At 40.4% G+C, this 24,324-nt stretch overlaps 1 protein-coding gene and 1 long non-coding RNA gene across 2 annotated transcripts in view; one reads left to right on the top strand and one right to left on the bottom strand.

The window, feature by feature from the left end:
- Positions 1-16,632, top strand: part of LOC147016234 (uncharacterized) — a 35,993-nt gene extending 19,361 nt beyond the window's left edge. Inside the window, exons 2-4 of the long non-coding RNA XR_015050070.1 lie at positions 12,576-12,636; positions 13,529-13,667; positions 13,768-16,632. This is a non-coding gene — a long non-coding RNA (uncharacterized LOC147016234). The remainder of the gene's footprint in view (positions 1-12,575; positions 12,637-13,528; positions 13,668-13,767) is intronic.
- A 3,666-nt stretch (positions 16,633-20,298) lies between these two features.
- Positions 20,299-24,324, bottom strand: part of LOC147016235 (cyclin-J-like) — a 33,007-nt gene continuing 28,981 nt past the window's right edge. The window contains exons 5-6 of the mRNA XM_085849086.1: positions 23,839-23,998; positions 20,299-21,417 (exon numbers count right to left, since the gene is read on the bottom strand). Of these exons, the coding sequence (XP_085705212.1) occupies positions 21,210-21,417; positions 23,839-23,998 (368 nt within the window). The 3' untranslated portion in view covers positions 20,299-21,209. The remainder of the gene's footprint in view (positions 21,418-23,838; positions 23,999-24,324) is intronic.

Raw genomic sequence — 24,324 nt, forward strand, 5'->3', positions numbered from 1 at the left:
AACTACGAATACACCCACAAAAAAACAAAAATTTTTTTTAAAAGGGTGAATACACCCACAAAAGAGAAAAACGGCGAATACACCCACAAAAACACAAAAAAAACTTTTTTATAAAGGGTGAATACACCCACAAAAGAGAAAAACCGTGAATACACCCACAAAACACGAAAAACTTTTTTCAAAAAAGGGTGAATACACCCACAAGAGAAAAACTGTGAATACACCCACAAAAACACAAAAAAAATTAAAAGGGCGAATACATCCACAAAAGAGAAAAACTGTGAATACACCCACAAAACACAAAAAAAACTTTTTAAAAAAGGGGGAATACACCCACGAAAGAGAAAAACAGTGAATACACCCACAAAAAAACTTTTTTTTAAAGGGTGAATACACCCACAAAAGAGAAATACAATGAATACACCCATAAAAACACAAAAAACTTTTTTTTTTTTAAACGGTGAATACACCCACAAAAGAGAAAAACTACGAATCCAGCCACAAAAAACACTTTTTTTTTAAAAAAAAGGGTGAATACACCCACAAAAGAGAAAAACCGTGAATACACCAACAAAAAACTTTTTTGAAAAAGGTGAATACACCCACAAAAGAGAGAAACTTGGAATACAGGAACAATTTTTTTTTTTAAAAGGGTGATGGCACCCACAAAAGAGAAAAACTAAGAATACACCCACAAAAAAAACTTTTTTTTAAAGGGTGAATAAACCCACGAAAGAGAAAAACCGTGAATACACCCACAAAAAAACTTTTTTTTAAAGGGTAAATACACCCACAAAAGAGAAATACAATGAATACACCCATAAAACACAATTTTTTTTTTTTAAGGTTGAATACACCCACAAAAGAGAAAAACTACGAATCCAGCCACAAAAACACTTTTTTTTAAAAAAGGGTGAATACACCCACAAAAGAGAAAAACCGTGAATACACCCACAAAAAACTTTTTTGAAAGGGTGAATACACCCACAAAAGAGAAAAACCATGAATACACCCACAAAAACACAAAAAAAAACTTTAAAAAAAGGGGGAATACACCCACAAAAGAGAAAAACCGTGAATACACCCACAAAAACTTTTTTTAAAAGGGTGAATACACCCACAAAATAGAAAAACCATGAATACACCCACAACAAAACTTTTTTTTTTAAAGGGTGAATACACCCACTAAAGAGAAAAACCGTAAATACACCCACAAAAAACTTTTTTTTAAAGGGTGAATACACCCACAAAAGAGAAATACAATGAATACACCCATAAAAACACAAAAAAACTTTTTTTTTTTTAAAAGGGTGAATACACCCACAAAAGAGAAAAACCGTGAATACACCAACAAAAAACTTTTTTGAAAAAGGTGAATACACCCACAAAAGAGAGAAACTAGGAATACAGCCACAAAAATTTTTTTTTAAAGGGTGACGGCACCCACAAAAGAGAAAAACTAAGAATACACTCACAAAAAAAACTTTTTTAAAAAAGGGTGAATACACCCACGAAAGAGAAATACCGTGAATACACCGACAAAAAACTTTTTTTTAAAGGGTGAATACACCCCCAAAAGAGAAATACAATGAATACACCCATAAAAACACAAAAAAAACTTTTTTTAAAAAGGGTGAATACAACCACGAAAGAGAAATACCGTGAATACACCGACAAAAAACTTTTTTTTAAAGGGTGAATACACCCCCAAAAGAGAAATACAATGAATACACCCATAAAAACACAAAAAAAACTTTTTTTGTTTAAAAAGGGTGAATACACCCACAAAAGAGAAAAACCGTGAATACAACAACAAAAAACTTTTTTGAAAAAGGTGAATACACCCACAAAAGAGAGAAACTAGGAATACAGCCACAAAAAAAATTTTTTAAAGGGTGACGGCACCCACAAAAGAGAAAAACTAAGAATACACTCACAAAAAAAACTTTTTTTTAAAAGGATGAATACACCCACGAAAGAGAAAAACCATGAATACACCCACAAAAAAACTTTTTTTAAAGGGTGAATACACCCACAAAAGAGAATTACAATCAATACACCCATAAAACATAATTATTTTTTTTAAAGGTTGAATACACCCACAAAAGAGAAAAACTACGAATCCAGCCACAAAAACACTTTTTTTTAAAAAAGGGTGAATACACCCACAAAAGAGAAAAACCGTGAATACACCCACAAAAACACAAAAAAAAACTCTAAAAAAAGGGGGAATACACCCACAAAATAGAAAAACCATGAATACACCCACAACAAAACTTTTTTTTTAAAAAGGGTGAATACACCCACTACACAGAAAAACCGTGAATACACCCACAAAAAACTTTTTTTAAGGGTGAATACACCCAGAAAAGAAAGAAATACAATGAATGCACCCATAAAAACACAAAAAAACTTTTTTTTTCAAAAAAAGGGTGAATACACCCACAAAAGAGAAAAACGGCGAATCCACCCACAAGAGAAAAAGTACGAATACACCCACAAAAACACAAAAAAAAAAAATTTAAAAAGGGGGAATACACCCACAAATGAGAAAAAACCGTGAATACACCCACAAAAACACGAAAACCTTTTTAAAAAACGGGGAATACACCCACAAAAGAGAAAAACCGTGAATACACCCACAAAAACTTTTTTTTAAAAGGGTGAATACACCCACAAAATAGAAAAACCATGAATATACCCACAACAATTTTTTTTTTAAAAAGGGTGAATACACCCACTAAAGAGAAAAACCATGAATAAACCCACAAAAAACTTTTTTTTTGAAGGGTGAATACACCCACAAAAGAGAAATACAATGAATACACCCATAAAAACACAAAAAAAACTTTTTTTTTAAAAAAAAGGGTGAATACACCCACAAAAGAGAAAAACTACGAATCCAGCCACAAAAAACACTTTTTTTAAAAAATGGTGAATACACCCACAAAAGAGAAAAACCGTGAATACACCAACAAAAACTTTTTTGTAAAGGGTGAATACACCCACAAAAAGAGAGAAACTATGAATACACCAACAAAAAAATTTTTCTAAAAGGGTGAAGGCACCCACAAAAGAGAAAAACTAAGAATACACCCACAAAAAACCTTTTTTAAAGGGGTGAATACATCCACAAAAGAGAAAAACTACGAATACACCCACAAAAAACCTTTCTGAAAAAAGGGTGAATACACCCACAAAAGAGAAAAACTCCGAATAAACCCACAAAAACACAAAAAAAAAACAATTTTTTTAAAAGGGTGAATAAACCCACAAAAGAGAAAAACTACGAATACATCTGAAAACCACGAATACAACAACAAAAAACTTTTTTCAAAAAGGGTGAACACACCCACAAAAGAGAAAAACCGTGAATACCCCCACAAAAACACACAAAAAAACTTTTTTTTAAAAAGGGGGAATACACCCCCAAAAGAGAAAAACCGTGAATACACACAAAAAGACTTTTTTTTTAAAAGGGTGAATACACCCACAAAATAGAAAAACCATGAATACACCCACAACAAAAAATTTTTTTTTAAAGGGTGAATATGTTGAGATTCAGGTGAGGTCCACAATGATTAAGATCAAGCTTTGTTCCCACCGATCTTGGTAGAGAAGGTTTTATTACACATCAGACATATGCATATGGAGACAACAGGCTTTGAACACAATAGTCCACCCAGCCTAATCCTCTGGTGAGCTGTCTTTCGGCACTGCCTTATATTCAGCTTATTGCGACCTCTGAATAACTGTGTGTCAAAGAGGATTTATTACCATTCATTAATTTATAGCATTCTCCTGTCAGTACTGCTGATAAGAGAGCACAGAAAGTGCAGAAACAACACCCTTGATTCCCTTAAAGAATTTTCAAAGGTAGCCTCCTACATGTTGTTGGGCCTTAGCAGTTCTGGGCAGTGATCCAACAGATTCCAGGTAGCCCAGCTGCCCGATCAGCAAGGCCATTTCAAACAGTCAACAAGACCAGCTGTGTTGTAACAGTGCCAGCCCTTTGGCTGGAAAAACAAGTTCCTTGACAGTGCACAGATAAACATTGGGAAGATTTATCCTTTCCCCATTTCCAATTAACTCAAGAGTTTTAACCAAACACTAGTAGACATGTTTGGTTGCTGTTAGAGTACATACAATCCCCGACATTTCCCTCCTCTTGTTTCTTTGAAACATTTGCAAAAGAAACTACAAATGGAGAAATGGAGCATCCGCAGGCCGGCAGGTCAGCAGATAGCAACTCCCAGTGGGTGGGCCATCCTTATGTTTAGCTCCAGATGGTCCAAGACGGTCGGGAGTTCCACCTGCACCCCCTAGCCCAAAAGGGGGTTCCTACCCACTTTCCAACCGGTCCACTAACACTCCAAGTCTTCAACAAGGGAAATCGGGAAATATCGCAACATTTAAACATAGAATATAAGGAAGCCAAGCACTCCCAAAAGCTGTTCGTACAAGAATTGCTCATGGCTAAACAAGAATAAAGTTATACAGGAATATACGTCGCATTAAATATTTTGATTACATATTGCCGCTTAATGAATTTCGTGAACAACAAGTAAGGCAGTGTTAAAGTATATAAATGTAATGTTCTTTATGAACAAAGCAAAAAGAAATTTGATAAACTGCAAGCCAGAGTATAATGAAGGCACAACTTGCCAGCAATTACCAACAAGGCAAATCAAATGGTATTTCTACCTAGCCCTTCAATTGGTGCAAGTAACGAAAGACATTCGTCCAATGTGAGTTGAAGCAATTGTTCATCACTCGGAGGAAGCCTGAGTAATGGATCGGCGACTACTGCAAGGTTACAATATGTTTCATTGTTCGTGGGTTGGGGTGACATGGGTGGGGTACATAGTATTGGAATGGGGGGTGGGGGGGGTAGGTGTAAGTGCAGAGAGGTTTGAGGATGGCAGCAGTCCAGCAGTGTTCACCGGAGCCATCACCGTCTGTACTAACTGGGTACTGGGCTTTGTTGTCCATCCTGAAAAACACTTTCCAATGGCCTTTTGGGCAATTACCTTGAAAACCATCAGTAATATAAAGGCTGCCACGATGATTATCAGGATTGTTATAAAGAATCTTAAAACACTTCCTCCCCAACCCCCAAACAATCCCTTTAACCAGCTACTCATGTTATCACTACTGTAGTCTTTATATTTGCTCGCCTCTTTTCTTATGTGACCCGCGAGGTCATTAATGTTTTCTGAATTATCTGGGATGTACGTACAACACTCTTTGCCAATTACAGCACATGTTCCCCCTTTCTCAGCTAGAATCATGTCTAAAGCTATTCTATTTTGCATTACAGTAGTCCTTAATGCGACCAGCTCCGCGCTAATTTTTTCAAACCCATCAGCGGTATCGTTCCCCATTATTTCCAATGTTGATGCCATACTGATAAGTTCTCTAACTGCCACCCAGGCCCCATATCGGGGGAAAATTATCATTGCTGCATATGACCTGCCTGATATAGCTCTCTTACGTCGTGTTTGATCTATCCCAGAGAATGGATCAGTGATCAAACGCATGTGCGGTACGACATAAGCAAGATAACATGAACCGCCCCATTTGTTTGGCAGCCATGGGTAGGCTCTATACCCACATACAAAATATGTGCCATTAGATGCAACCTTCGGGTATGTTCCATTGTCTCCCTTCCTCTTGTCTGGTAAGTCATTTATCTCTATTGATATATTACAAGTGGAGTTCCCTGCATGAAATCTGGCATGAGGCTTTGTCCAAGTAAGGCAGATAAACCCCATACGCTTATATGTGATTCTGAAGTACGGAGGTCTTTTCTTTAAATTAAAAGGAGGGTACCACGCACCTGTAAAGTCTACACATGATGAGTTACCGGTTGTTTTAGTCAAATTAAAGTTGTTGTACCAAGCAGCACCACAATAGTCTATTTCCTCAAATGGGATCACAGATAATGGCAAACCCGTTTGTGAGGAGTGCGGGAGATAAGCACACACCCAGCACTTAGTCTTATTACTCACTGTAGCATATTTGTGCGACAAAAGTAAGAATGTATTTATCCCATGTACTCCCAACTCATGTAAATGTTCAGTGTGATTCCCAATTGCTCTTTTCCCCCTCTGTTGGATGGGTTGGATTGTCCAGTTATCAATTTGCCCTTCCACTTCCCAGCTTCCCATCCAGAAGGCAATTATAGCAACTAGGATTTGCTGTAATGGGTTCATTCTTGCACAACCTCCTCCTTTGTTGGGATGGCAAGTTTGCAGTGTGAACAGTGTATCCAAGCAGGCTTACCTTCACACTTTACGGCAGTTGGGGTGGTCAGCAATACCTGAAACGGTCCCTTCCACCTTGGTTCCAAGGCTGTTTTCCTTGTAAAGTGCTTTATCAGTACGTAGTCTCCTGGCTGGAAGGTGTGATACGGCCTTTCCACTGGCTCGGGTAAGGCCTCCTTCACTCTCGTGTGTATCGTCATCGCGATCCTGGAGAGCTGTTTACAGAATGTCAGCATGTTTTCATCCATCATTGCAATACTCAATTTGTTTATGTTGGTGGGGGCAGTCACGAGAAGCCGCATCGGCCTTCCCATTAGTATTTCATGAGGGGATAACCCTGTCTTCCGGTTCACTGTGGATCGCATGCTCATTAGTACCAAGGGTAATGCATCTGGCCACTTCAACCCTGTTTCCATTGTTAGTTTCGCCAGCTTGTTCTTTAGGATACTGTTCTGTCTTTCCACGGCACCGGCTGACTGTGGGTGATAAACACAGTGAAATGCCTGTTTTATTCCCAGCGCTTTACACGCTGCCTGTGTTAGTTCCCCCGTGAAGTGTCCCCCTTGGTCATATGATATTTTGTGAGGGATGCCAAATCGGCAGAAGAAGCTTTTCAACAAGTGCTTCACAACGGTGGCAGCATCTGCCTTTGTACATGGGTATGCCTCTACCCATTCAGTGAACATGTCTACCACTACCAAGACATTTCCATATCTGCATGATGGTGGCATATTTATAAAGTCTATTTGTAGGTGCACAAAAGGACCCCAGGGGGCCGGGTGAGCTCCCGGCTGCCCTATCTTATCACTTTTGTGTTGATTGTGTTGTTGACATACCTGACAAGTTTTACAGACCCCTTCTGCTCTCTTCCCAATCCCTGGGGCATACCATGATTCTTGGACTCGTCTCACAGTCCCCCTTTTGCACACATGTCCATTCAAATGGGCCATGCGTGCAAACCACGGAAGGATTTCAACAGGTGCTATTACCTTCCCCCTGTTTGACCAAAGTCCGTCGTCATCCGCTGCTCCTCCTGCTGCTTGCCACTTATCATGGTCCTCCTGTGTTGCAGCGGCTTGGATTGCAATAATGTCTGACAAGCTGTATCGGTGCAGCTTGATTTGCTCCTTCGCCAATCGTGCTGGCATTATTGAAGGCAAAGGCAGACTAGCCGCCTCTTTTGCAGCTTTATCTGCTTTATCATTACCATTGTCAATGTCAGTTGTCAGTTTCTGGTGTGCACGGCATTTAATAACTGCGACTTCCGCTGGCAGTGTAATGCTTTTCAACAGCTCGGACACCAAACTGCCATTCTTTATTGGTGTTCCTGCAGAGGTGAGAAACCCTCGCATTTTCCATATCGCACCTTTGTCATGGACAACACCAAAAGCATAGTTAGAGTCGGTATATATATTCACCGCAGAATCGGCAGACAGCTCACAGGCCCTAATAAGGGCACACAATTCCGCCTGCTGGGCGGAGAAATGAGAAGGCAGACGGGACGCTTCCATTATTTTGTCAACTGCACACACAGCGTATCCTGCATGCCCCGAGCCATCTAGTCCTCGGTATGCCGAATCATCAACAAACAAGGTGAGGTCCGGTCGCTCTAGTGGTTGATCCTTTAGATCCGGGCGTACAGTGGATACTTCCTGGATCGCCTCTGTACAATCGTGTGGGTCGCCGCCGTCCTCCGTTGGCAGCAAAGAGGCTGGATTAAGAACGTTGCATCTTTCAATCTGTAGATTCGGTTGATGTAGGAGAGTCGTCTCATACTGCATCAAACGTGTATTGGTTAAATGTTGTGTTTGTTTTTGTGTGAGCAAAGCCGCAACACAGTGGGGAACCCTTAAAACCAGAGGATGTCCCATTACAATCTCTGCTGTGCGCTTAACTGCATAACTGGCTGCAGCCACTGCTTGTAAACAAAGAGGTAGGCCGCGTTCGACCGGGTCCAGCCTTCTACTGAAATATGCGATTGGACGTTGGCGGTCACCGTGCGATTGTGTTAGCACAGCCTGTGCAAATCCCTTTGTTTCATGAGAGTAAAGGAAGAACGTTTTGTCATAATCTGGTAGCCCCAGAGCGGGAGCCACCGAAAGTGCTGCTTTCAATTTTGTAAAGCATTCCCCCATCTGCTCATTCCACACAATTTGATGCGGCTGGTTTCTCCCGACCACAACATACAGTTCCTTAGTTAGAATTGCATAATCAACAACCCATTGTCTACAGTAAGTTGCCATACCTAGGAATCGCATCATCTCCTTCTTTGTGCGAGGGCGGGGAACTTCCGCAATCGAAGTTATCCTCCCTTTGTCCAACTCCCTCTTTCCGTGGGAGATGTGGTGTCCCAGATACTTAACCCTTTCTTGGACCATTTGCAGTTTGTCCTTGTTTACCTTGTGGCCTTTTCTTGCTAACGCCCGTAGCAGCTGCAGCGTATCTGTTGCACACGCTGCTTTATTTGGGGAGCAAATTAGCAAGTCATCCACATACTGTAGCAGCACTGAGTTACCTTTGAAAACAACATCTTCTAGATCCTTGTGTAGAGCCTGCGAAAATAATGTTGGACTGTCTGCGAACCCCTGGGGCAACACAGTCCATGTGTACTGACGGCCTTTATACGTAAAGGCAAATAAAAACTGCGATTCCTTATCAATGGGTATGCTAAAAAAACGCAGAACATAAATCGATGACTGAGAAATGAGTGGAGCTAGCGGGAATAGATGTTATCAGTCCCTCTGCACTTGGTACCACAGGGTGAACACCTTGAATTATCTCATTAACTTCTCGCAAATCTTGGACAAATCTCCATTTATCCTTCTGTGGCTTTTTTACTGGCAATATAGGTGTATTACACGGACTTGTAGTTTCCACAATTATGCCCTGTTCCTTCAAGGACTTAATTACTGGTGCAATACCAGCCTCTGCCTCCTTTCGGAGAGGGTATTGGCGCACATTTGGCAAAGGCATTCCCGGTTTGAGTTTAACCACTAGGGGCGTTGCCCCAATGATTCGACCCACATCATTGTCATGTTTGGTCCACAATTGTGGTGGGACCTCTCCCATCAGTTTTTCCACCTTTTCTATCATGTTCATCATCTCCAATGCCTTTTCACGCTTTGGTGGTAAATTAACCTCTTCCACCAGTCCTTGTATCTCCTTTTCCATAAGATCACAAATCCATCCTTCGTTATTCTCCAGCTTATGCATTTCCCAGTGCACTATTGTTTCTGTGCAGCTCACTGCTGCCTCCTGTAGGCGATAAACCATAAATCCCCAATCCTTTGGGTGACATCCCTTTGCTGTAGTCATTGTTGCATTTGAGGTTACTCCCGGCGGATACTTTGTCAACTGCTTTTGCTCGTCTGTGAGCTTAACCTCCATTGCGACACCTTCCTTACCAACCATTAAGCGGCCAAGCAACAAATCATTGCGTGTTTCCAAATGCGGAGCAATTTTCTCCGCAAATTCAATGTCATCCCCTCCCGCATCATAATAGATTGTACAATGTGGAGGGTTATAATATGTGTGCATTGTCACTTGTGCATTGTCTAGCCACGTTTGCATTTCCTTATTTTCGTCTGAGATAAGATCTAGGCATGACCAAGCATTTCTAATTGTCAGTACTGCTGATAAGAGAGCACAGAAAGTGCAGAAACAACACCCTTGATTCCCTTAAATAATTTTCAAAGGTAGCCTCGAACATGTTGTTGGGCCTTAGCAGTTCTGGGCAGTGATCCAACAGATTCCAGGTAGCCCAGCTGCCCGATCAGCAAGGCCATTTCAAACAGTCAACAAGACCAGCTGTGTTGTAACAGTGCCAGCCCTTTGGCTGGAAAAACAAGTTCCTTGACAGTGCACAGATAAACATTGGGAAGATTTATCCTTTCCCCATTTCCAATTAACTCAAGAGTTTTAACCAAACACTAGTAGACATGTTTGGTTGCTATTAGAGTACATACAATCCCCGACAAATACACCCACAAAAAAACTTTTTTTTAAAAAGGGTGAATACACCACAAAAGAGAAAAACTATGAATCCAGCCACAAAAAACACTTTAAAAAAAAAAGGGGTGAATACATCCACAAAAGAGAAAAACCGTGAATACACCAACAAAAAACATTTTGAAAAGGGTGAATACACCCACAAAAGAGAAAAACCGTGAATACACCCACAATAAACTTTTTTTTTAAAAGGTGAATACACCCACAAAAGAGAAAAACCGTGAATACACCCACAAAAACACAAAAAAAAATTTTTTAAAAAGGGTGAATACACCCACAAAATAGAAAAACCATGAATACACCCACAACAAAACTTTTTTTAAAAAAGGGTGAATACACCCACAAAAAAACTTTTTTTTAAGGGTGAATACACCCACAAAAAACTTTTTTTTAAGGGTGAATACACCCACAAAAGAAAGAAATACAATGAATGCACAAATAAAAACACAATTTTTTTTTTTTAAAGGGTGAATACACCCACAAAAGAGAAAAACTACGAATCCAGCCACAAAAAACACTTTTTTTTTTTTTAAAAAGGGTGAATACACCCACAAAAGAGAAAAACCGTGAATACACCAACAAAAAACTTTTTTGTAAAGGGTGAATACACCTACAAAAGAGAAATACAATGAATACACCCATAAAAACACAAAAAAAAAAAAACTTTAAAAAAAAAGGGCGAATACACCCACAAAAGAGAAAAACTACGAATCCAGCCACAAAAACACTTTTTTTAAAAAAAGGGTGAATACACCCACAAAAGAGAAAAACCGTGAATACACCCACAAAAAACTTTTTTTAAAGGGTGAATACACCCACAAAAGAGAGAAATTACGAATACACCCAGAAAAACACAAAAAAGACTTTTTTGAAATGGTGAATACACCCACAAAAGAGAAAAACTACGAATACACCCACAAAACACAAATAAACCAATGTCACCCGCAGGGTCTTGCCAAAAGGTGACCACGTGTGACTTCTTTAAGGTCACACTGAGGTGAACAGAGCTGCGATCCACCAGGAGCGACTCCTTGAGGAATATCTGCCTACGAGAGATTCCGATGAGAATCGTTACTACAGAGTAACCATGAAAAATATGCTTTTGCCTCATGTCACCAAATGACGTCATAATGTCTCAAGCTTGACATATCTAGAAAGCACTCATCGAGGTGTTCAATTTGAGGTACTACACGATATGGTTCCTAAAACTTGAAAATTTGACCTTGGGGTCAAATATGTTTGACCTGAGGCGCTAACCATGAAGGTCAAGGCTAATCGCCACCAAAAATTAATCAGCTGAGCGCCAGACCATGAACTATATTCCCATGAAGTTTGAAGACTATCCGATCAAAATTACTCAAAAAATAAGGGTTTCGTCGACTCCCCTGATTTGCGACAAAGTGACCTTGACCTTCAAAATTTTGTGCGCTGAAAGGGACCTCCATAGGCCTCTGATATGCGAAGTTACAAAAATTTCCAATGATAACTGTGCTCTGCAGAATTTTTTATACGTGATTACAGACAAACAAACAAACAAACAAAAAAAAACATACAAGCTGACTAACATATCTTGCAAAAACTTCATTTTGGCAAGATAAAAACACGAATACGCCTGCGAGAAAAACCCACGAATACACGAAGCACAGGGCCGTGAATGTAGAAGCAGGACACATTTTATGAACCATGAATCACGGGACCGTGAATGTCGGTGTCCGACGGTATTAAATTCAGATGGACTGGAAGGATTTGTGATGAAAGGCAACTTTAGTTTTTGTGGGGTCTTCAGACCTGCCCTTACCAAGCCTGGTGGTGGCTTAAGATCCAAGGGTCTTGAGTTCAAGCCTCTATCGGCCATTGAACTAACACCTGGTAGGGTTGACTTCGCCTGTCATCCTTCCGAGGTTGGCAGAATGAGTACTAGCGTACTAGTAACAGGATCATTGCATAAGCAGCACAGCCAATGATGCTACTCACAGCCTTGTGTTGCACACAGATGATGAGGAGACTTGCCGTTCATTTTTTATTGTTACTCACTTCCTTGAAGTACAGCTCAACCGCTCTTTGATTGAATGTTGATGTTCTGTTCTGTTCTGATTCTTATTTAACCTCATCTTGGCAAACTGCCCTGGCTTCGCCCAAAAGTATTGCAGTATTCTATCAGCACTTCTCTTTTCCTTGCTCTTCAGTTTGTGTTAACACTAACCTCAGCAATTGTCCCCAACCTCCTCATGTGGTGTATATTAATTGACCACCGTTTTTATTGATCAGTCATGATTCATTTTAAACCTCCATATGTTTCAGTCATTGGTCATTCCTGATGCTCACCCTGAGTGCTGCTACCGCAGTGGACCGAAGCATTCTGGTATGCACCTCACACCTGGAAGATACACACCCACTAGTTCAGTAGCCTTACATCCTCCTTTTCAAACACAAAGGATACGAGGTGTTTTTCTGCGTAATAATTGGAATCTTAATTGGGAATTGTGCAAGCAGGGGAACTGATAAAGACTCCTTCATTGGGGTTTGTCAAGTCAATGTGGTGTTGGTATTATTCATTTTCACCTTATAACCGTCTTGACCTACCGCCATCCAACAACCCCCTGATCGTTCACCAAAAATAAATGAAAATACAATTTTTATATAAATATTGATATTTATACATTTCTCACCCTGGTAATATCCCTGTGCCTGCCCCACTGTTTTCCTATCAATGAAACAAAGTCGATAAACTTGTGGATTGAATGAATATGGTAAATGTGGATGTCACCAAAATACCAGGATCACTTCTCAACTCCCCTCATCGATTCCTCCATTTTCCCACCTGTGGCACCACCTTCCACATTCTCTTGAATGTCATTCTTCCTTCCAGGTCTTCAAGACCGCCGTTCACCACCATCTCAGATCATCCCCAATCGAGAGCCATGATCTTTTCTACCCTCGTTAACCCTCAGTCCAATCTCTCTTTCCAAATTTAAAGTTTCCCTTTGTATCCATATTGTTTCAGCCTTTAATGTAAATCCACACCATCAGAGGGAGAAAAATCTACACCTGTTCACGTCCGTCATCTCACAAATGATTGTACCAAACAAGGTGACAAAATCATTTTAGAAAGGTGCTGATCACATTGGTGCAGCAGGACCACACAGTGTGATCACAATGACGTTCTCAGGTTTTTATATTACAGTGCACAGAATATGATTTCGAGTTGAGGTGTGTAAAGTCAATCCAAGTGGATTTGTCATTTTCTCCACCAGGGCATTGTCCGACAATGTAGCAGCTCCTCCACATTGCCGTCACTTCCCTGTCATCCAATTTTGGGACCAAGTGCTTTGGATGTTCCCAGGTGCTGTATCCTGAAATTAAACATATGCAAGACAAATCAATTCATGACAGGTCTGTCTCCCTCTTATCTCTCTCTCTCCCACCATCATATCTACCCGAGATATTATCAAGGACAAAAAAACTGATCGTTTTCTCTTCTCTTTCACCTTAGGTTTACGCCAAAAGAAAACAACATTTTCTCGACATTTACTTGGCCCACTCTCAGCAATACGGACCAACCGTGCAACGAGATCGTTTCGGAATGGTGTCGGTCGACGTAGAGATTTCAAGAAAGCTCGACCTGGACGAGCAGCACTATTTCATTCGTCCATTCCCACCACACAATTTACGATGGCACAACTGCTGGAAACCCGTTTTCTCTTCACTTGTCTTCTCAAGTTTCATCCTCTCAAACACAAGAAATTGATTGTGACACACAATTTTTGGCAAGACTAAATGAGTTGAGGTGTGTAAAGGCAAATGGTAACTCACTTTCATTTAGTCTTGATCAAAGCCTGATTGAAATAATCTTGAGGATGCATCTCATTTCCACCAAAGATAATCATCCATGAGTATCACATTTAAAATTACAACGACATTTGCTCGAGCACATACCTCAACCAAGCTCAACAGTTTACGTTTTGTATCCCACCGATAGACTGGATCTGCTGACCTGAACCAAAATTGGAGCGGCGTTTTTTGTTTTTTTGTATACCAAGTCGAGCGAGGCTCATGCAAGAGGTAATACGCAGAAACATATAACGAGGCAGGAAACAAGAGGGGGAAGCACAAAATAGTGGGGAACAAAGACAGTAGTTGATATGTGGAAAGGAGAGCGATGGGGTGGGGTACATGGGGGTTAAACAACATGGTATGGCAGGTACTTTCAGGAAGGAAAACAGGGAATTTGAAGGGGATGGATTTGGGATTTGGGAATTTGAAGGAGGTGGGATTAATGGGGGTCGAAAAGGTCATGGTTTTGGATGGGGGAAGATAAGAGATGGTGGTGAACAGTTGTTTTGAAGACCTGGAGGGAGGAGGGGGATTGAAGAGAGTGTGGGAGTTTGTTCCAGAAGCAGGAAAAAAGATGAATGAAAGAGTGAAGGTGAGTAGCGATTCTTGATTTTGGCAGTTTCACCAGAAGAGGGTTTTTTGGCAGATGTTGATCGCCTTGAGGAAATATGGTGGGGATATATCACAGACACAGCAGGGGGGCAAGGCCAGAGAGGAGACGGTGGAAGAAAGAAAGACCACCACGATAAAGGATAAAGCAGAGCGATATGCAGAGCGATAAAGGACCTCCCTGCAGTGAGAGAGTCAAATACTCAGCTTCATCGCAGGAGATGCCAATCATCCTAAAAGCCTTGGTTTCCACAGCGTGAAGCCAAGAAAGGCGAGAGGCAAGAGCACCACCTCAGAGGGGGAGCAGTACTCAATCAGGCTGCAAATGAAAGCTTTATAAATGGTTAGAAGCTAGGTTGTGCCAAGGAAGGACTTTGCACGACATCGGGTGCTCAGTTGGCAACTGGCTTTGGAAACCAGCTTGGAGATGTGGCTTTCCCAGGAAAGATCATGGCAGATAGTGAGATCCAAGACCTTGAATGAAAGGACTTCCAAAAGAGGATTATTGAGAAAGTAGATGGGGGCATTTTCAAGAAGATCCTTAAGGAGAGACATAGCGAGAGTGTGAGAATTGTCAGGATTGAAAGATGTGTTCTGAGTGTTTGACCTGCTCGTGATTTTATCCAGATCTGCAGTGAGTGAAGAAGCTGCTGCATGCTGGTCTGAGGAATGACAGATGGTACAGCAGAGGGTGGAGTCATCAACAAAGAGAAAAAGAGGATTTTCTAGTCAGAAAGATCATCGATGAAAACCAGAAAAATAACAGGGCCCAGAACGCTACCTTGAGGAACTCCAGCCTGGACAGGAAGAGGGGATGAAAGAACTCCATTTAGGTCCACACGTTGACTGCGGCAGGAAAGCAAGTACGCAAGCCATGAGTGGAGATGGCCTTGGATACCATAAGAAAAGAGTTTGGTGAACAGGGCAGGGTGCCAGAACATATCGAAAACTCATGATATGTCAAGCTCTAGGGAGATTGCTCTGATCTCATGTTTGGCATAGAGGACCTCCATCCATTGTTGGGAGAGCAGAATTAGCATATCCATGGAAGAGTGACCTGGTCTGAAACCAAATTGATGATCGGAAATGAGGAAGGATTTAATGTCAGAAGCGATGATGGATTCCATAACCTTGCTGATGATTGGGAGAAGGCTGATTGGTCTGTAGGGATCTGTTTTTGCACAGCGGTAATGTTTGCTGATTTCCAAGCAGATGGCAGATGACCTTGAGAAAATAAGAGGGTGAATAGAACAGAGAGAGGGTGAGCAAGAGCAGAGAAGCAGGTTTTTAGGACACGTCGGCTGATGCCGTCTGGACCGGTTGCAGAATCTGAGTCGAGGTTTGACAGCAAACTCTCCCCCTTGTCAGGAGAAAAGGACACAGAGCCCAGGGACAGCTGGGTGCGACTGAGTAAGGTGGATACAGAAAGTGATGTGTTTGGTTCACAAGATTTATAAGCAAACACAGAGTTTAGGCATTCAGCCTTGTTCTTGTCATCTAACAAACTCATCCACCAAGTTTTGTCATTATCCATCTACAACTTCTTGAAACATCATGCAATACAGTATGTTGTTTTTCACCCCATCTCTCAATGGTAAAGAATCACTTTAAAACGTATTCAATCCAGATTCATCTCATCATAAAAACTGAATAAATTCTTCCTTGTCACACACCCAACGTGTCCACCAAGTTTTGTCTGAATCCATCCACAACTTTGAGATATCCTGTTCACAGACAAATAAAACAAAGAACGAGAAGGGCACTCAGTAAAATGCATACCTCCGCCAAGCTGAACAGTTTACGTTTTATGTCTCACTGATAGACCAGATCTGCTGACCTCAACCAAAATCAAATCAGTTTGTTCTTGTCATCTAACAAACTCATCCACCAAGTTTTGTCATAATGCATCCACAACTTTCTGAGATATCATGCGCACAAACAAACAAACAAGCAGTCATAGACTGGTACTTACGAAATCGTCAACTTGACCTCTGACCTTCTCTAATAAAAGCATGAATCAGTCAGAAGCCCAAGGGGAGCTTGAATTCTGAATTAATTGTGGTCTACGATTTTACACTGTGGTTTGCAGACAATGAGTCCCAGACAAAAACTAGATTTCTTATAAAAATTCCATTTTTTTGTTTTTATTTTTAAAAAAGTGATTCAGTACCAGCAGGATATGCCAGATAATAGGTGTATTACTTTTCAGAAGAATCTGATCAAAGACTTATTATATATATATATATACATATATATATATATATATATATATATATATATATATATATATATATATATATATATATATATATATATATATATACATATATACATACATATCAGTTATTCATCGCTGTTCCAGAATTTCGACAACCGAGTTTTAAGCGTCCTAAGCGATCGCAAAAACTGAAGACAAAATAAAATAAAACAAAAAATAAATAAACCAATCTTGCCAAAAGGTGACCACGTGTGACTTCTTTAAGGTCACACTGAGGTGAACAGAGCTGCTATCCACCAGGAGCGACTCCTTGAGGAATATCTGCCTACGAGAGGTTCCGATGAGAATCGTTCTACAGAGCAACTATGAAAAATATGCTTTTTCCTCATAACGTCACCAAATGACGTCATAATGTCTCAAGCTTGACATATCAAGAAATCACTCATCGAGGTGTTCATTTTGAGGTACTACACAATATGGTTCCTAAAACTTGAAAATTTGACCTTGGGGTGAAATAGGTTTGACCTGAGGCGCTAACCATGAAGGTCAAGGCCAATCACCACCAAAAATTAATCAGCTGAGCGCCAGACCATGAACTATATTCCCATGAAGTTTGAAGACGATCCGATCAAAATTACTCAAAAAATAAGGGTTTCGTCGACTCCCCTGATTTGCGACAAAGTGACCTTGACCTTTGACCTTGACCTTCAAAATTTTATGCGCTGAAAGGGATCTCTATAGGACTCTGATATGCGAAGTTACAAAAATTTCCAATCATAACTGTGCTCTGCAGAGTGATTCATACGTGATTACAGACCAAAAAATTAAAAAAAATAAAAAACATATGAAGGTCAAGGCCAATCGCCACCAAAAATTAATCATCTGAGCGCCAGACCATGAACTATATTCCCATGAAGTTTGAAGACGATCCGATCAAAATTACTCAAAAAATAAGGGTTTCGTCGACTCCCCTGATTTGCGCCAAAGTGACCTTGACCTTTGACCTTCAAAATTTTGTGCACTGAAAGGGACCTCTATAGGCCTCTGATATGCGAAGTTACAAAAATTTTCGATGATAACTGTGCTCTGCAGAATTTTTTACACGTGACTGCAGACAAACAAACAAACAAACAAACAAACAAAAATAAAATAAAATAAATAAATAAAAAACAGGCTGACTAACATATCTTGCAAAACTTCGTTTTGGCAAGATAATTAAAATCGAAGTTAAAACGAACTCGTAACATCGAGCGAAGCAAATATACTCCATTTCTCCACGTGAATTTACGGAATTATGTTTGACCTCACTGTGACCTTGACCTTTGACCGATTTGACCAAATATAATCAGCACTAGAAATCACCCTCCTGAATCACATGGTGTAATTTGACATTGGTAGCTTCTTCCGTTCGAGTTATCGTGCCTACAAACAAACAAACAAACAAACAGAAACGGAAGGCATCAATATACTTACGAAATCTTTAGATTTCATAAGTAACAAGAAAGATCTCATGCAGTGCATGATATTTGTGAAATCCATAAAACAAATTTGACCTAAAAAAAAAATAATTGGTGGTTGAATTCAGTGGCCTGAGATGCAAGTCCTGCTCAAATTTCTAGTCAATGGGATGAAAATTGACAATTTTAGAAACTCCAGTTTCGTTGTTGACATTTTGGTCGAAGTTGACCTCAAAAATAATTGGCTGGTTGAATTCAGTAAGCTGATATGCAAATCCTGTTCAAATTTCAAGTCATTCGGATGAAAATTGAGGATTTTAAAAATCTCACCTCAGTTGTTGACCTTTATACTCTGTTGACCTCAAAAATAATTAATGGTTGAATTCAGTGACCTGAGATGCAAATCCTCTTCAAATTTCCCATGAGATGAAAATTGAGCATTTTACAAATACCTTTTTTTTTTAAATAAAAAATAAAAGTATTTTATGAATTCTTTTACAAATTGAATATTTTACAATTGGACCACTCAAGGACATTCACGTTCTTGTTCTGAAGCCATTCCAGTGTTGCTTTGGCTGTATGCTTGGGGTCATTGTCCTGTTGGAACATAAATCTTTTCCGCAGTCTCAGGTCTTTTGCACTCTGAAGCAGGTTCTCCTCAAGGATTTACCTGTATTTGGCTCCATTCATTGTTCCCCCTATCCTTACAAGTCTCCCAGACCCTGCTGCTGAAAATCATCCCTATAGCATGATGCTACCATCACCATGATTTGTGGTTGGAATGGTGTTACACGGGTGATGAGCTATGCTTGGTTTCTGCCAGACATAGTGCTTTGCATTCAGGCCAAATAGTTGAATTTTAATCTCATCAAATGACAGAATCTTATGCCTCATGCTCTCATTCCTTCACTTGCCTTTTTGCAAACTACAGACGTGTTATCATGTGACTTTTTCTCAGGAGTGGTTTCCGTCCAATGACTCTCTCACAAAGCTTTGATTTGTGAAGCGCTGCACAGATTATCCTTCTGGCAGGTTCTCCCATCTCAGTCAAGGAACTCTGTAGTTGTGTCAGAATGGTCATTGGGTTCTTGGTCACATCCCTGACCAAGGTCCTTCTTGCCCGGTTTCTCAGTTTGGTTGGATGGCCAGCTCGAGGAAGAGTCTGGGTAGTTCCATATTCCTTCCATTTCCTAATGACGCAGCTCACTGTGTTCTTGGGAACTTTCAATACTCTAGAAATTGTTTTATACCCTTCAGCAGATCTATGCCTCCTCACAATTATATCTTAGAGTTCTTCAGACAGTTCCTTGGAAGTCATGGTAGAGTTTTTGCTCTGACATGCATTGTTAGTGAACTGTGGGACCTTATACAGAAAGCTGTATTTCTTTAAGTCATATCCAATCAATTGAATTGGCCACAGGTGGACTTCAGTCAAGTTTTTGTGGAGACATCTCAAGGATGATCAAAGGGAATTGGATGCATCTGAGATCAATTTGGAGTGTCATGGCAAAGGGGTTGAATACTTATTGATACAAGACATTTCAGATTTTCATTTTTAATTAATTTGTAAAAATTCTAAAAACATGTTTTCACTTTGACATTATGGGGTACTTTGAACAGATCGGTGACAAAAAAATCTCAAGATAATCCATTTTAAATTCAGGCTGTAACACAACAAAATGTGAAAAAAGTCAAGGGGTGTCAATACCTTCTGAAGGAACTGTATATAGGTAAAGTGATTTGGTTGAAAATTGCCGATTTGTGAACTTGACCTTTGAGCTTTTGACCTCAAACAATCGGCTTCCAGCTTGTCACTACCTCTACCAGGTGGTGAAGTTTCATGAAGATCGGAGTAAAATGTGACCTTTGAGCGATTACGACAGACAGACAGAAGCATGAAAACATAACCTCAGCCCACCTGAAGGCAAAGGTAAAGAGACAGCAGAACCCTTTAGACCAGGCAGGAAAATAATAAAAAAAAAGAAGAATATAGATCTCATGTCATTTCAAATATGGAATCACATCTTTCCTTCAACGAGGTTCAAATCGAATAAAAATTCCTCCAATTAGTTAGAAGAGGTTGAACAAGCAACAACAGGGTCCCGTTGCACTCAGAAATTGTTAATCAGCAAACACCGTCTCGTGAATCCATCGACATCGACGTCGCTTCAAGTTAATGGGTTTGTACTGAGAAGATAAGTCGATAAAGTTAATGAGGTGTGGATGAAGCACGGTCATGATGGACAAAACACCTCCTCCCATGTCCAAGTTTTCATGTCGATCTTTGCTGTGTACAAGGCACCAGTCATCGCACACGGACCTTCAAGCTGAATGTACCAAAAGATTTTGCTGATTATTTTCAGAAACATCAGGGCAGTCTAGATCTGATAGTGTTTGAACAGTCTCTGCAACCTGGGAGAGGTTTCTGTGGATCTAGTTTGATCCTGTTAACATTGTGGAGAAATACTAACCTTCAGAGGTCTTCGCAATATCCTGGCACGCGTTTAAGCTCGGGCTCATCGCTACGTCTCATCAGAACCCATCTCGCTCTGTAATCGCCTCAATGCAATGACCCACAATGGAAGCTATGATGAAAGCAGTTGGAACACACTTGTCACGATGCTTGCTTTAAATCCATTTATTTTTTCGCTAATCCAAATCATTTAATTTGGATACAATGGTGAAAATGCAAAACATAAATCAATACTGAAGACAATGTCAGGACATTGTGGACATTTTATGACAATCTGGTCAGTTGTTGGTTTAGCCTCGTCATTTCAATGTGTAAGGATGTGAAAATAAACAAGTTTGTCTCCTTCACCTCGGATCTGAAGGAAGTGGGGGACGACACAGGTTGTGACCGTTGGGATCACCTCGGCACCGGCCGTCGGCACGACCAACGTTTTGTGGATAAGACTCAACGCATATGTATTTACCACATGATGGGGTGAAGATCTCTGGCTGTGAAAGTTCCAACAGCTGCTCTTTCCTCTGCCTATTGGCATCGCGATCACTCTTGTAGGCTCTGTAAGGAATCCAGGAACTACTATGGTGAGAACGTCCTGTTATTTGTACAATGATCCAGAGTGATATTCAACTCTTCTCATTCACATAACCGCAAATGCATTCCAATGGTTCCGCAGGAGCAAGTCATAAGTGTAGTCTGTACCCAGCTCAATAACAGAGTGTTGACCACATCACTCCTGTATTTTTATTAACAAGGACAAGGCTCATGGAGAAAGCACTTTTGGTGCAGATTTCAATTTTCTGAGATGTTCCTCCATTTCGAATAGATATAAAAGATGGACAAGTAAATTTAAACAAAATTAGTACTTGCCATGTGGCAAGGCTTACTGTAGACGAGTAAGGTAGGTTTGAGGTATGCACACTCTGCTCTGAGCTGTCTCACCTGGGTTTGAATCCTGAACCAGTTATAAACTGTCATCTTTATTTTGCAGGCACGGCGAGGCATCGAGGTGCACATGCCGTCCATCGGATGGACGTTTAACTGGGTGTCCCCTCTGTGCGCATTACTTGGTGGAAGGTAAATATCCTACGACATCTCTCTTGAAGAGAAGGTAAGTTATTGCCGGAATCCTGAACAAATTACAGATGCCTGCCAAAATTTTTGCCAACCAGCACTTGACCAACATGCCCAACATGAGTTGAAGAATGTCTCTGTCCTGCAGTGTACTGCAAATAGGTCAATGATGATGGTCACAGCTTCCTGAAGCACTTATAAAAATGAAACATTTAAAAGCAGATTCTTGAAGAATAATTAATTCTGCATCACCATCCCACACTCGAGCAGAAGAAGCACAGTATAAATTGCGGCTTATGTCAGGCAAACGGCAAAACATGTTACTGATGTTCCCATGCTAGGTCATAGCAAACCAGACACAAATCAATGCTGGAGCAATTGGTGTACAAAGTCTGAGGATCAGACGATTGAAATCCCGACCATACATACTGATAGTTTCCAAATACAAAACAGAAGAGGCAGTTGTACTGAAGTTACTGGGGAAAAGCAGCTAACCAAATATGTGACTGCCCACACTTATTGAAAAACAGGGGCATTGCCTGGCAGAACCAGGGAATCACTAGTAGGCATGGATGACCCACAAAATGTGTAACGGAGAAGAAAGCAAATACCTATTAGGAAGGAGGGGAGGGTCAAACCTGGACCCACTCTGACTACACGCCTTGAGACCCAGATATTTAAAATGCTGTGAACAACACGGCTGAAAAAGGTTGTGCTCAAGTTTCATCAAAATCATGTGTGTAGTTTCGGAGAAGAAATTCCGAGTGTTTCCATCCAGCCTGACGGACATCATGCGATGTCAATACTTCCCGTGAACTACGTTTCCAGGTGAGCGCAAAACCAGCAATGTTCACCATATTTCCAAGACTGAGTTGATAATCTATTTGAGAGGTATTAAAATATCCAAACTCAGTTCAACTGGAGAGTTCATAGAACACATTACCCTGTGCAGTCTTGAGAAAAAGGAAATGGCAAGGGTCTATTCAACTCTTGCTTGGCATTTCCAAGCACGTTACACATTAGCTTTGTTCGTGAGCTTTGAATAACACTTGTGAAGGTAACCAAACAAAACCGATGGATCAAATGGCACAGTCCAGAGCTGAACCAACTGCAAACTCCTCTGGGAGAAAATGGCGGTTTTGGAAAAAGATGCATGAAACAAACACATATTTTTGACTCAAATATAATAGCTCTGTCGTTGCATCGCTAGGGGCCACCATTTCGTCTGATTCTCACTGTTACACCACCCTAAGAGTGGCATGTGGCACATTTAATTTGTCGAGATGGTGTAAAAATTTTGGGCAAGTACTGCAAAACTAAAGGTTTTTTGGCAATGTAAACAAGGTGATTTGTGTTATACTGTGTTCAAATATATAATACAAATGAAATAAAATAAAAGTTTTAAAGTCTGTAGAAAATAAAAAAAAATATCCAAAACAAATCTTTTTTTTTGGAAGTTTAAATCCATCGATACAGTATCTTTTACATGTTAAGTTAATTATTCATGCCTGTTGTTTGTGTCCATTATGACATCCATGAAAAAAGAAAACAGCAAGTCTTGTTTGACTGCCAGACAAGCAGACTAAAGCAATTGCTGCACCATGAGTGTGCATTCGTGATCGGGACGACATTCCGTACAATTTTCCAAATTCAGAACCAAAGTTTCTCTAAACTACTGGTTCAAATTCATATTCACAAGTGTTCAAAATATGGAATTCAACTTAAATTGAAAAGTTCCTCGATCATCCAGGGACATCTGACAGACAGAGTGAACCAACTGCTTAACCCCACTTTCACTACACGTGCGGGTAATGGGTAGTTACGATAATGAAATTGGGAAATAAATGTCCCGATGGTTCCACACTTTTGAAACACACTGTACATTGAAGAAAATTAGGGTTCAACCTGATGAGCAGTTCCATGCATGGGAGAAGCTGTTGGAGATTGTAGCCAATGAGTTGCTGTAACTGACCCGGCCATGTGGGTGGCAGGTGCACGCACATTCTTGCGGCAGAAACACAAGATGCTGCAACTAATGATGGTGGGAAGTTCAGATGAACATGATCTGAAATTACAAGGAAACACCATGAGTACTTGTAAATAAACCACAATTCTAACATAAAGTACTTCTAAATAAACCACAATTCCATCACCAGGTGTTTGTAAATAAACCGCAATTCTAACACCAGGTACTGCACTTGTAAATAAACCGCAATTCTAACACCAGGTACTGCACTTGTAAATAAACCGCAATTCTAACACCAGGTACTGCATTGGAAATAAACCGCAAATCTAACACCAGGTACTGCATTGGAAATAAACCGCAATTCTAACACCAGGTACTGCATTGGAAATAAACCGCAAATCTAACACCAGGTACTGCACTTGGAA

Source organism: Eptatretus burgeri, chromosome 12 (genome assembly GCF_056783735.1).
Source record: "Eptatretus burgeri isolate ZD-2024b chromosome 12, Ebu_testis_v1, whole genome shotgun sequence".
NCBI lineage: Eukaryota > Metazoa > Chordata > Myxini > Myxiniformes > Myxinidae > Eptatretus > Eptatretus burgeri.